Source organism: Anas platyrhynchos, chromosome 10 (genome assembly GCF_047663525.1).
Source record: "Anas platyrhynchos isolate ZD024472 breed Pekin duck chromosome 10, IASCAAS_PekinDuck_T2T, whole genome shotgun sequence".
NCBI lineage: Eukaryota > Metazoa > Chordata > Aves > Anseriformes > Anatidae > Anas > Anas platyrhynchos.
In genome coordinates, this window is record NC_092596.1 from 7759088 (window position 1) to 7776866 (window position 17779).

The window sequence follows — 17779 nt, forward strand, 5'->3', positions numbered from 1 at the left end:
AATCATGGAGAAGATGATCCTTGAAGTTAATGGGGACAATGCAGTCATTGGTCCCAGCCAACATGGGTAAGGGTAATGAGGGGTAGGTCCTGTTTGACTAACTTTTCTTTTATAAGATCACCCATCTAGTCAACCAAGGGAAACCAGCTGATGGGATCTTTTTGCTGTGATCTCCTGCTGACTTCAGGAGGCCTTTTCATGTATGACTCCCCTATCCGTGGGACTTAAAGAGGCTTCCTAGCATCGCCAAGCTGGACAATGCAGATCTGTAATACCCAGAACCTAGTCCAAAATGTGATGTCCACTTCAACAATATGATAATTCGGCTTTAAAAGACTCGTTTTTAACAAATGGGAATACACCGCCGTAATTAGAGCCACCACCATTACCGACCTTTCACTTTGGGCTAGGTATTTACCACTGCTGTCATTTTGTGTAGAAGCAGATGCAAGGCAGCTCTGACCAGACCCTAAGTCAGCACGTAGTCACATTAGGAAAGCATTTCACTCAAATCATACACCCAGCTCCTAAGCAAGCCTTTCTACCACAGGCTCAGAACCAATTCATTGAGGCCACATAGCTTCTGTCAGGCTTGGAGAAGGGAGAGCTCATTTAGATCTTCCAGGGAAATGATGAGCTCTACAAGATATGGTCCAAATTTCTTTTCTGTTCTTACACTACATGCTAGGACTTTGCGTGATATTCTAGATGTGGCAGTGTAACACGCATCACCTAATAAAAATCAGCTGCCACCACCAATACTACTCCTTTAGGTAAGAAAACACAAGGACCATAATGCAATTGAGGAATGCCATTTGTTCACTCCAGACTTAAAAGCTCTAAATTTGCCAAAAGCAAGCACTCTTGTTGCAGATTTCTACTTCAAATGAACGAAATGCAGAGAGAAAGAAAATTTAAAGTTAGTGCCTAGAAATATATAAACATCTGTTACAGCCCACTTCTAAAGGCACTGATATGAAATGGCCAAAGAGTTATAAGTGGAGCAGCTCTGGAGATTAACACTAACAGCCCAGGCAAATACCAGGCTGATGCCTCCTTTAAGTCTGATATAAATGCTGTGTATGTACTGTCATCATTTGTATGATGGCCTAATTAACTGAAAATTCCAAGATATAAAACTGGTTTCAGGTGCAAACCATCTTTGTAAGTAGTATAGTAACAATATGGTCTTATGGAAAACATTATTAAAAGTTTACTAATACCTCTCCTTCCTTGCACAGTCCGGAGGTCATATACAATGAAGGGCAGTAGTCATCGCAGTGAAAGTATTCTTTGTCATGAAGCATTACGGCGTTTTGTTCTACAGCTGAACTTTCTCTGTGCTTCTTCACGCTGAGATCAGCAGGCATGACAACCAGTTGTTCATCTGCAGCACATTTGGAATGAGCCTCTACAGAAAAATCATCATTAGCAGCTGGAGAAAGGCACGGCTCCTCAGGATCCAGATTATTCACAGGAAGATCTTCAGAACGTGGCCCGTCTATGCCCACATCCTGTACTTTCTCCGGAGTACTGACCAGGTCTTGAATCTTCACATCATCTGTAGACATGTCCTGCAAAGGCAAGTCAGGATTTCTCGAGTCCTGCATATCCACTTCTGTCTTCAAAAGCTCCTCTGCAGCAGCTGCAGATGAAGCCACCTCTTCAGAAACTACCAAAGCACAAGACACATCGTCAGCTTCAAGTTCAGGCAGAATCACCTGTGGCAGGTGGATCAGCGCCTTGGTGTTCACTACAGAAAAGTCACCACTAACAGCTGGAGAAAGGCCCAGCTCCTCAGGATCCAGGTTTTTCACAGCAAGATCTTCAGACTGTGGCTCATTGTCCATTTGTAATTTAGAGTGCCTCTCCAAGAGTTCATGCTCCACAGGACGGAGCAAGTCCTCAAGTCCTTTCATCAAATCTGCCTGTGGAGTTTCAATTACATCCTCAGAGGTTTCTTTAGCATTTAGCACAGTGACAGAGTCACCTGAGAGCTCTGGCAGCTGGGAGACAGGCGGTTCTGGCCCAAAGGAAGAAACCAGTGTTTTGTTATAGCAATCATGCTCGCTGTCCAGGACAGAGGAGCCAAGGTCTTGAGACATTTCTGTGGCTTTGCAATGCTGCACGAACTTCTTACATGCTGAGCTCTCACAGTCCTGGTTATTGAATATGCCTAAATCTGGGGACTGCAGATGTGCTCCCACCCTGGTGGAAGCTCTTGCACTCTCATTCTCCATATCCAAGTCCTCTCTCTGGGAGGTGGCATCCTGTCTCCTGCTTTGGAAACTCCTCCAAGACCTTTCTTCATCAGGTGAAAACAATTTTGAGGAGCCTCGCAGCTTCCGAGTTGCCTTGGCCACACTGGTGAATAACTTTTTAACTCCCAGAAAGCAAGGGGCTCTGGATACAGTGAGTGATTTCTTCTGCTGGCTAAAAGTCTCTTCATATTTCATATCAAAGTACAAAGAAGAAGTGGAATGGTAAGTTTTATTTCCTAAGTTCTGGAAATTGGTTTCAACTCTTTCATCTGGAAGCCTTAAATCACCTTTGCCAGTTAATGAATTTTCTTTCGTATATCTGAAGAGCTGAAAGCTTCTTCTTCTGCTGCTCTCCCGTGGGGGCACAGTACCCCTCTTTTCATTTTCCCCTTCTGTATCTGAATGACTCTTAATAAAGTTTTCAAAATTCAAAGACTTGCTCTTTCTAGCTCGTATTTTATAGTAGTTAGTACAATCCTCTTCACCGGGGACAATAATATCCCTGAGACATTTAGTTTCATTGGCATCAACGTCTTTCAACTCAATGGCTGTTGAACCTGAGTAGCGAGAGAGCCTCTGATTTTTACCCATTTTCTTAATCCCCTTGATGAATGTTCTTTGCAAGTTGGCTGAATTGTCCTGCTTCTTGGTGGCAGAAGCAGCCTTTTCTCCGAATCCTCTGAAATCTATATTATTAGGCATCGTGGAGCTTGCTGGCTTTCTCACCCCATCCCCGAAGGGTGAGTTTTTTTCTTTTGAGGCCTTATAGGTATCCTCTAGTATGACCATGGACTGGGGTCTTGTTTTATTAATAGAGGGTCCTTTCTTTTGCCTAACAGAATTCCAGATCTTCTTGACTTTGGTCTTCTCATCTGTGGGTTCTTCTTCCTGTTCATTGGGGACTTCATAACTATAGATGCCGTGCTCATTATGATCATGTTTCACTATTTTGATACTCTCTCCACCCACTTCAGCCTTGGAAATCCTGTTTGCATATCTACTTGAATCCGGATCAGTATCCAGGTAGCTGTCTATATATTCCATTGCTCTGGCTCATCAGTTGCGGTCGGGGTCACACATGAATTGTCTTTAGACTGTTTTCTTCACAAGACTTAAAAAAAAAGAACAAAGGAATAAAATTAGGATCAGAAAGTTTTGTCGTTTTTGTTTTTTTTTTCCAAAACACGTATTTGTTAATGCAGCACAAGTCCAATCTTATCCCTGCAACAGTGGAAGCTTTGCCACTGATTTCAATGAGATTGAATTTTGCTCCCAAACCAGATAAAGTATAGAGCAACTCAAAGCTGATTTAAGTGCCTGAAGATTTAGTGATCACAATAAACTTCCTGCATTAATAAAGTTACCACAAAGTGCACACAGAACACCGTAAAGCACATGTAGGTCTTGCAAATTGCCACTACTCTCAACACATCGGAGTACATGACAGAGAGAGAAAGAGGAAATTACAGTGAAGTGTCCCTGTGCGTGTCACTGTCCTGTCCCCCCGCCCCATCTGCCAGGAACCGACAATGCTCTCCCACTGAGTTCACTCTCTTAAGGCAGGCACATTCAAAGCAAAGCCAGGATGAGCCTCTTCCTGGAAATCATGTAATTCTGAAATAAATTCAAAAGCAAAAAACCTCATGGAATATTCAAGCCAGGTTTTCCTACTACAGCTATGGCACCAGCATGGGAATCCCTCGGTGGAACTGGACTGCTAAATGAAAGCTGCTTGGCCACCGCTCAACGCTACACAAAAACACGTTCCCATCAAGTGAGTTTCAGCCTAAGTGAACAGGATGAAACCCACAAGTACCCCATATACAACAGCAATGGTAACCACTCCAAGCTCTCTGAGGGAATTTGGACTCCTACGCACGCAGATGATAAGCCTTCCTTTCCCGTGGTGTACCTGCCCTGTCTCACTGCTACAGCTTCATGATATGGCCCTGGGCTTGCTGTCTACCTGTGCAGCACACAGACCTGTGTGCCAGGTACCCACCAGGGTTGAATTCCCCCAGTTCCCAGTCCCACTCTCAGGACAACAAAGGGAAGCAAGAGCAGGGCCAAGAAAGGGAACAGCCCCAGAGACACAGACCTGACAACACAAAAACTCTGCATTTTCCTCCAGTTTTAATTAGTGAATTAGTTGATTTTAACTAGTTACTGACGCCATTAAAATTAACTAATTACTAGCATCAGCTGATGTTCCTACCTCTATTTATTTTAACTCAGTGACATCCAATACCTCTGCACAGAACGCTTTATTAGTAGCCTTCACAGGAGCCTTAGAGGAGAGGGGAGGGACTGTTGTCTCACAAGGCATCCCAATTAAAACTGGGAATGAGCTTGTGAAACTACTTGAAGGGGTCCAGAAGCCCAAGGAAGTAGCAGTGATACGTTATAAAGCGCATCAGAGCGGCAATTCAGGCACTGCAGGAGGAAAATGGAAAAGCAGATGAGGCAGCCATACAAGCAGCTGTAGGTGGAACTATAAATCTATGACCTACCAGGAAGGAATCGATAAGTACCTCAGAAAATACAACAAGGAAATTAAACTGGCTGAATTTATAAACTGCGTTAAAGATTCGATTGGGTGGTGGGTAACTGCCCAGGGAAACGGGGACACCAAAGCAGTAAGGTTCTGCTGGAAGAAGTAATCCCGGGGTTACACACCCCGTGGAGGCCACAGTCTAGGGGCAAGGTAGAAAAAATGAATCAAACATTGGAAGGACAAATAAGGAAACTGTGCCAGGAGACACTGTTAAGTGGATGCAGGTTTTACCAACAGTGTTACTCAGGCTTTGGGTAACTCCCAGGGCACAGGAAAAAGCAAGCCCATTTGAAACACTGCACGGGAAGCCTTCTGCTGGGAATTTGGCTGGGAAGCCTGATCAGATGCATGTAACTGTGAACCAAGCACTTACAGATTTTCTTTCCCTCTTAGCAAAAACTTTGAGTCTTATCCACAGATACATCCTAGTAACAGCACCAATCCCATTACCTGCACCGGTTCATTCCTCTTCTCCTGGAGATTAGCTTTACCTGAACCTGGAGGGAAGACCCCTAACTGAGAAGCATACCCCTAACTGAGGACCATACCTGGTACTGTTAAGGTCAAATATTGCTGTGAAGCTTAGGGGGATCGACCTGTGGATTCGTTACAGCCAAGTGAAAGCCACTCCTCCACAGCTGTGCAAAACTGGAATAACAGAGCCTTTGAAATTGAAAACCAACAGAGTTAACGGACTATAAATGTCTAGCCTGAGATGGTATAAACTGAAGTGTATCTCTTATTGTGATCTGCGTTATATAGAGAGAGATAGAGATTTTCTGTGTAAAGGTGCAAGCTTCTTTAAGTTAGAAAATGAGGGGGTAAAAAGCATTAAATGCGTTAAAACATTTTATTGGTTGAGTGTAGTCAGAAAGCCAGGGGGCGAAAGAAAACAAGAAGTGGTTTTGAATCCCTGAAGCCAGAACACCCCTTTGGAATTGACGGCTTCCCTAATGGGCTTTCTGAACTCGTGCAGTGGTTGTCTTCTTGGCTTCTAGATCTGAAATTAGGGATGAAGAAAGTTTTAGCCCTAACAATAAGGGTGGTAACGTTCTTTGTTTGCATATACCTACTAATAGGGTGCACCTGTAGGTAGGTGCTGCACCAGGTTGATGGATAGGTGAGAGTAACCTAATATAAACTACTTAAGTCTCAAAGGGGGGAATTACGATGCCAGTAACTAGTTAATTTTGTTTCATTAGCTTTGTTTCATGAAAAAAGATGTTAAATAGGTATTTCAAGGCAAGGGCAAAGATGACCCAGGTCTTAAAGATATTGAAAGGATGAAAAACTAAGAAAATACTTAATCAAGAAGACCATTTTGTAAGGAAGAAATCCAGTACACGTGCTTTTGCGTTTGTTACTAATCAACCTGTTGGAAACACCTGGCTGGAAAACATTAAGATTGTTATAATATGAACCGTCCATGAACCATCCTCATTACAATACTAAAAATCACACCCCTGGTCTGAGGAGCCACAGCATGATTTTGTCATGTCAGCGGCATGCTAACTATGTAACCAGCTGGAAATCAGAGGATTGTTGTGATAAGAGATTGTATTAAGCGTGGCTTGGAAAGTGCCTGCTTCGTGGGAAATCACCTGGTACCCAGACATGTGCAGTGCTGAAGTAAAACAGCATCTCAGCCACAAACGCCACGTTTGAGGAGTTTCAAGTTGTGTGGACAAACATATATGGCAGCAAAAGACCAGAATGACACAAGGTCCCTATTTTTTCTCTTTCCAGTTTTATAGTTTACTGGTTTTGGCTGGTTGGATCTTGCACGAGGGGAGAAGATTCAAAAGAAACAGGCTTCTCTACGAAGCCTTTGGAGGGATGCTAGCAAAGACGACAGAGAGGCCATTTCCCATGAGAGGCATTAGCAGGAGACAGATTGAGTGGCCCTTCCCCAGAGAAGCAACAAAACCTAGAAAGGCAGGGCACAAGGGTGACTTTAAAATTAAAACTAGGTGGGTTTTTTTTATTATTATTATTTTTGAAAAAGCACACAGGCTTGGCAGCGTTACGGCCCTTAATGACAAATAAAATCTGAGTATGGAGAACGGATGCAGAAGTACCCGATTAGCTCTTACACATCTTTCTGGGGCACAGGGAAAGGAGGTTTAGAAGACAGCATTTTGGGTTTATTTTTGAGGGTGTGTGTCAGCTGGAAAACCAAAATGGTTCATCAGCCCCCTGGCCTTTTTTTTTTTACTTTTCTGCAGGAGCAGGGGCAGATGTCAGGCCGTACAGCAAGGCAGCAGCTAAGCTGCAGCTCTCAGCGCATGAGACTTCAGCCACAGCAATCAACCAGACGCTGGAAGCTGCTCCAGCCTACAGGAGCCAGGGGGGGTTCAAAAACCCAGCCCTGTGCAGCAGGCCCTGTTGTTCTCACCACAAACCCAGCACACCTTCATTGCCAACCTCACCTTCATCTCCAGCTAACCAAGGCTGACAGATGAATTAGATGTGCATAAAATCCCTTGCAAACAGTACCAGGTGTTACTCTAACATCTGGAGCCATGACACCCTTCCAAATTCTTTATTTTTTTTTTGCATTACCCAAATCTCTAAAAAAGAACTCGGTGCTTTGTGCCTCGGTCCCGATCACACATTTCCTTGGCAACAAAGGCTTTTCTTGCATGATACAGGTGGGAGGAACAGCAATTTTCTTCTATTTCAGCGTAATTTAGCAGAGGAATACAAGAGCAGAAATAACACCACATGCCCAGCGAGGCTGACACTTCGCAGGGATTTACAGGACTCTGAATTGGGCCTGGGCAATCGGGGCTGTCACAAGCCTTCATGCAACAACCAACGATTTTTGTGGGCAACCATCTGACATGCTCATCCTTCGTGAACGCGAACACCAGATCATAACAGTTACTTGTCAACCAGCAGAAGGGGGGGGTGTTTGTTTTTGGTTTTACTGTTCAGTGCTGTAAAGCTGTGCCCCATCTAGAAAAAAAAAAAAAAAGAAAAAAAGACACCAAAAACCGGTGTTTCGAGCTAAATGTGCTTCGAAACCCACTGGCCACCCATCCCGCGGTGCTGCCGGGTTGGGGACGGCGCAGCAGAGGCGCCAGCAGCGCTCCGGCAAGGCGGCAGCCGGAGCTGGAATGCACCAAGGGCCCCTGAGGACACGAGTTTCCACTCGGCTCTTCCTCTGCGGGATATAAAATCACAAACAAGAAGGAGCCTTTGGCCATTGTTTGCCGGGGAAGGGGGGTGACAGGGAGAGGGCACGCGGCGCAGCCTGCCAGAAGGCACGGCTGAGCTAAGGAAGTCCTGCCTGGGCTTCGGTGTATCCGCTCCTCTCCAGGAGGGGCAGGGGGAGGCAGGAAGGAGAGAAAATAGAGAACAAACGATCATACAGCCCTTGAGAAAAACCTGTCTGCTCTCGGAGAGCGTATGAAGCCCCAGCATGCAGCGCCTCTCGCTATACAAAAGAGAAAGAGGAAAGAAAATCCCACCGGTTCTTCCGCTACCGTGTTCTAACACCAAAAAAAAAAATAAAAAAATGGAGGAAACAGATGTTAAGCTCTCCAGCATCAGGAAATTATCTTTTTCATGAGGGTACGCTCACTGCGGCGTATTTAGGTGAAAGAAGCAGCAAGAGAATCGCGACTTCTGTCCCTGTCTACGTCTCCACGGATGTTTCAGCCTCCCGGTGCTGCTCCAAAGGACCAGCCCCAAGGCAGCTCGCACATTTTCGCAGCATGCATCCAGCGGCAGGAGCCCCTGCCCAGCCTGCAGGTACAGCAGCACGCAGCTGCCCACGCCACGGGTTGCTCAGCCCCTGCAGGAGTTCAGCATCTGCTGGGTACGGGACAAGACGGACGCTTTGCTGCTGCCATTTGGACAGCCACGGTGGTATTAAAGCAGTTTTATTTTTTTTTAAATAGAGGTGGAAGGAGTGAGGAGGAGAAACTTGGGTGAAACATCTGCTGAAGGGATCGCCAGGCTGTTAGCAAGTGCAGTTATGGCTTTCCAGCGCCTGTAGGATTTCACACACTCTGCAAAATGCATTACACAAGAAGTTTAAAAAAAAAAAAAAAAAAAAAACAACTTTAGGAGCAGGAGGTGGACAGGAGATCAGTTTGGCTCCCTCTCCAGCCAGGAGGGAATGGATCTTGGTGAAACACCAAGCAGTGCTCAGTGGCATGGGGGGAGCTGCAGCCACGGTCTCACCACGGTCCGTACGGAACTCAAAACTTTGGCTTGAGTAAATCAGTTCGCTCAGGTATAACTTAATCGTCACTTCCTTCCCGTTTCAGGAAGCTTCAGACTTTGTGCGATGGCTGAACACAATGAAATCAGAGCAGGAGGCTGATTCGCCTGCAGCTGAGGGACAGGCAGGGTCGCTCAGTTGCATCTGTCAGATACATTGGGCTCGTGCTGCCAGGGGAAGGACCAGCTCCCTGCTAACACCAGCCCCACACCTGAGAAAACAACGTGGTGATGCAGAGAGGTGCCAAGCAGCTCAGGGGGTACCAACACCCGGCCCTGAGCCCTAAAACCTGCTGCCAAGCCAGCAGCAGCTCTGCATCTGCAGTGCTTGCACAGAGGAGAGGAGAGGAGAGCTGCCTGCTGAGTCCTCACACAAAGCCAAGCAGCAGAAACTTGAGAAGAAAACTTGGGTGGATGAAAATCCATGCTCATTTGGATCAAAAGGTGGAGAAGGTATAAGTATATAAATATATATAGTTGCAGCATTAGCCCTTGCACACCTGTTCACATTTTCATAAACCCTTTTTTTCCACAATTCTGAATCATTTTGCTCTACACAAAATAAAAGTAAGGTGAATATCAACTAGATCTGAAAGGATATTTTGCTGTTTACACTTCGGATGCACAGGTACCGGAACAAAATAAGGCAGTCAGAAAACACGCCAATCCTCCAGAACAAGGCTATGTTTTGATGCATAACAGCTGCTTCCCCGGATCTTCTCAGGTATGTGGCACCGACTGTGGCCATCGTAACAAAGAAATAATTGTCATCACATTACTTAGGCTGTTCAGCAGTCACTTAAAAGTAGTTAAGTACATATAAGAACATTTAATTACAATCCCAGTAGCAGCTGTAGATATTCTGATACCACAGTGATGAAATAACACAGTGCACACAGACTGTGGGGTCTACAACCACGCACACCCCGCTATCAGTTCAGTCCCAAATTGGAGCTGACCCACAAGGCTCATCACTCCTGGCTCCCCCCAGGACTCCCTGGGAATTGAACCGCACATCTGAGAGCGTCCAAACGCATCCATAACCTGCAGCAGGCTTGGTGCCACAGCAGTGACTGCTTCCCTGGAAAAATGACACTGGACTTGTTCCAGCCACGAGCCACTGGCTGCAAGCTTCAGGAGGGCACCGGGAGGCAGCGGGCTCCTGCTGCTCGTACACGGCCTCGCATTCCCGCTCAGCCAATTCAGTCAAAGTTCCTCTGCAACTTCACAGCGGTGACATTTCCCTGCGCTGAATCCCTTAAAAATACTTTCCTTCCCCAGAAATCGTTCAGGAAAAAAAAAAAAAGCATGGCTGTCAGTCGCCTCAACGTAAGGGCAGAAATCGGCAACCAGCATTTTGTACCGTGCACAAAGATAAGTGTCCAAATAATTGCCTATTGTATCCCAAAGACGGTACAGGAAGGCTTTTCCCCTCGCGGGGAGCCTAGAGGTCACACATGCTTCTGCCATAACATTTGCTATAAATAACCCTCGGCTGAGCACAGGTTGGGGCCGGTTACAAAGCAGAGGGAGGCAGGCACCGAGCTCCTATCGGCCTCAGCCATGAGCTCTCCCCAGAGAGCGCACGCTCTACCCTATTGTTCCTGCTCAACTGTTTGAAAGAAGTATTTTTTCCTTGCTTCTGTTGTTTGGGGGCTTTATGTATATTTTTTTTCCTTTGTCATGGAATCACTATGAGAAAAATTAGTGCCATCTTACGTGGCAGCTCGCCAATGCCAGTGGTGTAGTCAGGTGTGGAGGGTCACACTCCTACAGCTTGCTGCGGCTCCAGGCCTCGCACACTGTGTCTCTGCGTTCATGTGTGAGCAGCAGAGAGACCTGCACAGGCTGGAGAGCTGGGCCACCACCAACCATGTGAAGAGCAAGAGCAAGAGCTGGGTCCTGCACCTGGGACGGGGCAACCCTGGCTGCACGCACAGAGTGGGCAACGAGATGCTGGAGAGCAGCCCCGCACGGAGGGATCTGGGGGTTGTGGCTGGCAGCAAGATGAACATGAGCCAGCAGTGTGCCCTGGCAGCCAGGAGGGCCAACCGTGTCCTGGGGTGCTCCAAGCACGGCATCGCTAGGCGGTCGAGGGAGGTGATTGTCCCGCTCTACTCTGTGCGGCCTCACCTAGAGTGCTGTGAGCAGTTCTGGGCACCACAGCACAAGGACACGAAACTGTTGGAGAGTGTCCAGAGGAGGGCGATGAAGATGGTGAAGGGCCTAGAGGGGAAGACGGCTGAGGGCACTGGGCCTGGTCAGCCTGGAGAAGAGGAGGCTGAGGGGGGACCTCATCGTGGTCTAAAACTTCCTTGTGAGGGGCAGTGGGGAGGCAGGTGACCTGTTCTGTGTAAACACCAGTGATAGGACCTGCGGGAACGGTGTTAAGCTGAGATAAGGGAGGTTTAAGCTGGCCATCAGGGTGAGGTTCTTCACCGAGAGGGTGGCTGCACACTGGAACAGGCTCCCCAGGGAAGCAGTCACTGCACCAAGCCCGTCTGAATTTAAGCAGCGATGGGACTGTGCACTTAGGCACATGGTCGAAACTTTTGGGTAGACCTGTGCGGTGCCAGGAGTTGGACTTGATGATCCTCATGGGTCCCTTCCAACCCGGGATATCCTATGGCTCTGTGATATTTGTGCGCTGACACCGGCTCCAGATACACACACAAAGCTCGGGAGGACACCGAGCAACTGGTTCTGCTCAAACATTTTAAAGAATGATTTCGGCAGATTTCTCACCAGCTCCCTCACATTGACCTGAGAAGTCAAGGGGTACGAACGCGTACTTCATTGCCTCCCTCGAAGTCCTGTGCCTGTCTCCAGGTCCACAGCGGGGTGGGATTTCCCCTCTGCTTGTCCCCCCCCCCGGCCTTGCTCTGTACCACAGCTTGGACAGGAACCTTCACTTCTTGCAGGTTTCTCTACCAAGCAGACAGAGCCACCCCCGTCCCAAAGGGGGACGGGGGGGGAAGCAAACTGCCGTGACCACGGCCTCCCTTGAGGCACAGGGGGCCTGTGGCCGTGGAGGGCAGCGGGTATCGGCTCCAGACAGGTGAAACACTGCCTGGTGCTTCTCGGCAAGAGACAAACCACGGGAGGCCTCACAGTGGCAGCTGGGGTTGCCAGCAGTGAGGCTCTGAGTGCGCTGGCCCCACCCTGCTGGTGTCATAGGTGGCACTATGATGTGTCACAAGGTGCCTCCGAGCCTTCTCCCCACGATGAAAAGAACCTAAACAGCCGCTTTTTCACCCACTGCCATCGTGGCCTGGCCACCACCACACCGCTCACCCAGGCTGGCACGCCGGGTGGCTGCTTGGCAGAAGGCACTGGTGGGGTTGTGGGGCTTGGAGCCCGTTTTGGGGGCAACGCTGCCATCGTCAGAGCCCAGAGCCAGTCCCCACAGTCCCCACAGCTCAAGGCTTTCTTAGCTCCTCCATGCAGCCCTGCCCTGCTGTCCCCACACCAAACCCAAACAAGCAGCTTTTAAGCCGGCCCCGCTGCACGGCGTCGCCCACGTGGCTTTTCCCAGCAAAGGGGGCTGTCAGCTCGTATTCCTCATGCACCGGGGACCCCACTCGAGCCAGCAGCGGTGTCTGAGCAGAGGGAAGCTGTGTCCGATCCAATTAGCATCATTACTGATGAGCTTTTTCATCCCTCAGCCACGTCCCATCCTCTGCGCACACACAGGCGGCCGTGCCGAGCAGAGCTGCTCAGGGCACCCAGCTGGGACAGCGGAAGGACAAGCCGAGCTGACCTCATCAAGGCCACACTAATCCCTTTTTTAGGGTTAAAAAAAGCAGAACAGCTGAGCAGGAGCAGCTGAAGTTTCTTTTTATCTTTGAAAAGAAAATAAAAGACAGTTCGCAAAATCTGCCGAGTTTTCTGGGTGCTATCCCAGCGCTGCGCCTTCTCCTTGGCTCCTTCAGGAGCTGGACCCTGGCTGTGGGCTGACGCCTTCCTTCCTGTAGTAAAGTGTTGGGCTGTCCCATATGCTCACCACAGCACTCCCTTGAAATAAAATCTCGTGAAGGAGCCGACCCTTCCTGCCCACCCCACTTCAGAAACAGCAGAAGAGCGCTCCCTGCACGGTGCTGGTGCCCAACACCCGGCACCTGGGCTGCACAGTGCCTGGAGTCACGGGGACACAGCCCCCAGGTGTTTTCAAGGGTTACTGGTCCCTGTAGCACATTCCCACACCAGTTGTGATTCATCATCCTCATCAGCGGAGTGGAAAAAGTGACCTCTTCCCCTGGAGGAGGCGAAAGAAGTGCGTAAGGAGAAGTATTTAAGAACATGGGCTTGCCCAGCAGGAAACCTGTGCAAAACTCACATCCCACAGCAGCCAGGGAGATCTTCCACCAACTCCAGGAGCTCCTGGGCTCTTCCCTGCCTTTCCCTAAAGGTCTGCTCCCCCTCCCCACAGCAGCGTGCCCAAAGAAACGAGAAACCCAACACAGTGGGGGTGACAAACACCATCTCCCTGGAAGACACGGCTGTTGGTTAGGGCTGTGCAGCATCTAACTGGGGAGCTGGCCCAGATGCTGAACGTGAGGTTCTGGCCCATCTCCACAGCCCCCAGGCCCAGCCGAGCTGTCATTCATCCAGCTCAGAGCAAGGCCTCCCCAAAACCTCACAGCTAGAAATGTTTTAGACCCCACGAGGATGAGCCCTGGTTTATCACCAACAGCAGGCACACAGACCTTGTCCCAGACGGCTTCGCCTCTGGGAATTCTCCTGCACATCCCATGGATCCCAGAGAAGACAGCTGCCCTCAGTACAAAAAAAAAAAAAAAAGCATATTTCCCTACATTTCCCTAAATTTCCCCATTTAGGTGCTGACCCAGTGACCGCAGTACTCTTTTTGGCACTGCACTTATCCTCACAGCAGAGGGGATCTAAAGAAATGGGGCAATGCTGCTGAGAGGGGTTTCCCCAGCACCACCAGCCAGACCCGGTCCCTAAATCAGCAGACCCTTCCTGCTCCCCGCACACATCACACCTCCACCAGTGCGTCTGGAGGGAGGCAACGATGCTTTTGCTTCTCCAGCCAGTGCCAAACAGAAAAGAGCCATCAGGTCTGCGAGCCCTGGCCATGGCACTGCGCGGATCCACGCAGCCGCCCTACCGCAGCAGTAATTACGGGATCATCAGCACCCTGGAGCTTCCAGCTCTGTCAAACACAGGTTGGCTCACGTCCTGAAATGCATTTGTGTACTTACATGAAGCCTATTCATTGCAGCCTCAGTGCTACCCGGTGGCCAGAGCCCTACCTGCTCCTGCGCTGAGTTCCCAAGCGGGAAAACCAAAACAGCTTCTGGGTTGCCTGCACTCGTGGCTGGCCTGGAGCCAGCCCCAGTGGCACTGCAGCCCCCGCTCTGTACTGGCACCCAGCAGGAGTCCTGGGGGCTCCAGGCTGGGTTCAGGTTGCTCACACAGCTGCTGCAGGTGTAGGGCACCAGCTGCATCCATTTGGCATCCAAAAACGGCGAGGCAACGAGAAACATCAGCTGGAGGCACCAGGTCTAAGCCAGGGAGGTGACACCACCTGCAGCGCTCGCCCCGCTCCAGCACAAGTCCAAGCAAAGGACAAAAAAGCAGAGCAAGGAAAAGGCAGCGCAGGGAGGTTTAGGGCTCAAACCAGCCCGAGGACAGTGGAAAAGTCCAGCGGGAGATGGCAGAGCCCCACAGCATCTCCTGGCCACCCCCCTCCTAGAAGGAGACGCTCTGAGCACAGTGGAGAGCCCTTAATGAGTTTAAAACTGCCCCGTTTCACTTGTGCTAATCAAAAGTGCCTATTGTGTGCAAAAACAATGCCCACTGCTAGCTCTTGGAGCTCTCAGAAGCCCCGGCAGCGTCCACGCTCGATCCAGGGGCACAGCAGGCACGCGGCTCTGCTCTGCCACCCGCCGCAGCTTGGTGCTCGCCCGCTTGCAGGACGGCAGCAAAAAGGGGAAGAAAAACCCAGCGGCAGGGAGATGAGGGCCTTGGAAGGCAAGGCGAGGAGCGAGAGAGCATCCCTGCAGCGAGGGGGAGCGCCACCGGGCTTCAGAGCCTTCAAACACTCTTCCTGCTGCTGGCACGTGAGTCGTACCCCAAAAAAAAAAAATCACATGTCGATGGTGAGAGAGGTTTGCAGGGTGAGGAGCGGGCGGGGTTTTGCGACTGGGATCACACAGCATGGGAAATAGGGGCTGTCGCTGCCAAACACCCGAGCCACGAGGATTAGTGCAGGAAGAAAACGAAGAGGAAGCAAACACAGGAGCTCAGGGCTTGCTCACACTGCTCGGATAGGGAACTGAGGCATGGGGAGGTTACAGGTGTCCTTCCTGCCTTATGTGATCCACTGTCACCCCACGAGCCCGGCGAGGCTGTGAGAAGCAGCTGTGAGGCACCGTGGCCGACTGACCCTGCCTTCCCTGTGAGCTTTCCTTACCGCTGAGGATTCCCATCAAAAACCCAAGCAGGAAGGGACAGATAAAAACTGCATCTGGACACAGGTACGGCCAGAGCTTGAGAGCTTTTTATCTTTCCGCCCTGCAGCACAACATGAGCCCAAAGCCCTGCGGCAGGGCCCTGCTGCTACCCCCAGCCCAGCTACAGGAGAGGACATTTGGGATGCACGCGGTGGGGAACCACCCTCAGCATCTCTCCGGCCCCATTTGCAAACGTCAGCATCGTTCATTTTTCTACAGTATTTTTCAAAGAGGGTCAGAAACCCTTTCCTACGCTTTCAGCCCTATAATTCCTTTCACACTTCAAGTTACTCGTAGTGAAATACGCAGAGTACACGTGTCAAAAAGCCAGGTTTTGAGAAGAACCAGGCACCCAGCAGCAGCAGGCTGGGCTCTGGCAGCCCTGCACCTGAAGGGGAGCAGGGGAGAACCCCGGTCAGCCCCACCAGAGCAACGTTTGAGGACAAAAAAAGCAAAGCCTCGATCCCAAGACCTCCACCTGTTTGATGGCCAAGCCGACTCTGCTCTGCTCACCCCACGTGCTACCAACATTTTAACGACGCTTCCAAAATGCCCCCTTCTGGCAAATTACAGCTCGGGTTTTGCGGGTCACAGCCCGGCAGATAAAGCCCTAATAAATCTGTCGTTTAACGGAAAATCAACGCTGTCGGCACCGAGCGGAGACACGAGGCTCTGCTCCGACACAACGTGGTGTAACCGCCTAAAGCGACGAGGCAAATTAAACTAAAACTCCCATTTTAAAGAAAACATACGGGGAAGATCCCAGCACCTCTACAGAGTCTTTGTGCCTTTCAACGCATTAATTTCCAGGCTGTGTACCTGTGTATTTCACACTTGCATTTGCGGGCAGTAAATTATCACCGGCAATCCAAACACCCTGGGTACCTGCTGCTGGGCACCCTGACCCCACTGAAGCCCTAATGGTTAATCAGCAACACCCCTTAACGCCCCACATCAGGCCAAACACAAAGCACCCAAACCCAAGCAGCCCCATGCCCAAAGAGCTGGCGATGCCCTGGGATGGGGCACCTCTGGCACCTGTTTCCCCCCTCCCCAAAACCCATCGGTCACGATGCCGTGCAGGGAGCGGGCAGCATTCCCCAACTACTGGATTTAAGCAGTAGTTTTTTAGGGGGTCCCTGACAGGACAGATCAGGGTCTGAGATGCCGGGGGGCTGCGTCCCGACCCCGCTCTTACCTCAGTGCATGGCCCCGCTGCTGGACGGTCCCGGTGTCCCCGCTGCCGAGGAGTTGAAACGTTTTAAAACACACCCCAAAAAAAATAATAACAAATTTTAAAGTTGAAAAGTGACGGTGCGAGTTATTCCAAGTAAAAAAAAAAAAATTAAAAAGTAGAAAAAGGGGGGGACGGAAGGGAGGGGGGTGGAAGGGAGGGTGCCCGTGCCATGCACTGCCCCGGGCTGCCGCCCCCCCCGGCCCCCCAAACCCCTCCGTGCCCCGGCCCCCTGAGGACCCCCCCGGCCCCCCGGGGAGGGCTCAGGGCGATGCTGGGGCAGCTCCGGAGGGGCCGGGGGGTGCCCCGGGGTCCGGGGGCCGCCCTCGGGCAGGGGGACGCGGGGGGCACCCGCCGAGGCCCGGGGCGGGCCGCGGGGCTCCGCCGCCCCCGCGCATCCCCCGCAGCCCCGTCCCGTCGGGGCCCGCCCGGCACCGGCCGCAGGGGCACCAAAAAAATAAATAATCAATCAAATAGTAATAAAAAGCGAAAAAGCGACTCCTGAAAGCGGGTCTCCGGCTGGATGCGAGCGGGGGGGTCCGGAGAGGGGCCCCGTGTGCCCCGCCCCGGCCCCGCTACGGCCCGCGGAGGAAGCGCGGGGGCGGCTCCGCTCCGGGCTGGCCGCCACCGCCCCGCCGGGGCCGGGCCGTACAGGGACCCGACGGCTAAATGTCTCCTTTATTTCTTAAATAAAAACGACAACGACGACGTTTTGGGGCCAGTCTAAAACTTAGGAGAAACAAAATCATTGTTAGAAAAGGTCTAGGGGGTGTAATCGGTGCTTTTCCACTGAGAGGGATGGTTGGGTGAAGGCACGGTGTTCTCCATGAGGGGCAGGTGTGTGCTACAGAGGGGGGGCTTAATTGGATCCCGCAATTAAGTGGGATTGCAACCATCGTGTCAGCTGTGCCACAGTGCGCCTGGAGCATCCCAGCCACCTCACCAGCCACCAAACATCTCCGGGCAGGCAGCACCGAGCCCCTTCTGGCCTCATACAACCTTGGCCTCCTGAAGGGGACAT

The 17779-nt window shown here is 50.6% G+C and overlaps 1 protein-coding gene across 14 annotated transcripts in view; it reads right to left on the reverse strand.

The window, feature by feature from the left end:
- The window catches only part of ARHGEF9 (Cdc42 guanine nucleotide exchange factor 9), a 171567-nt gene extending 154248 nt beyond the window's left edge, over positions 1 to 17319 (reverse strand). For 2 of the 14 annotated variants that reach the window (XM_005022627.6, XM_038184069.2), the window contains exons 1-2: positions 16723 to 17314; positions 1224 to 3372 (exon numbers count right to left, since the gene is read on the reverse strand). In XM_005022627.6, coding sequence (XP_005022684.3) covers positions 1224 to 3305 — 2082 coding nt within the window. In that variant the 5' untranslated portion in view covers positions 3306 to 3372; positions 16723 to 17314. The other 12 variants (XM_021274528.4, XM_021274526.4, XM_072042805.1 and 9 more) reach the window with 11 other exon arrangements.
- Positions 17320 to 17779: the final 460 nt, after the last annotated feature.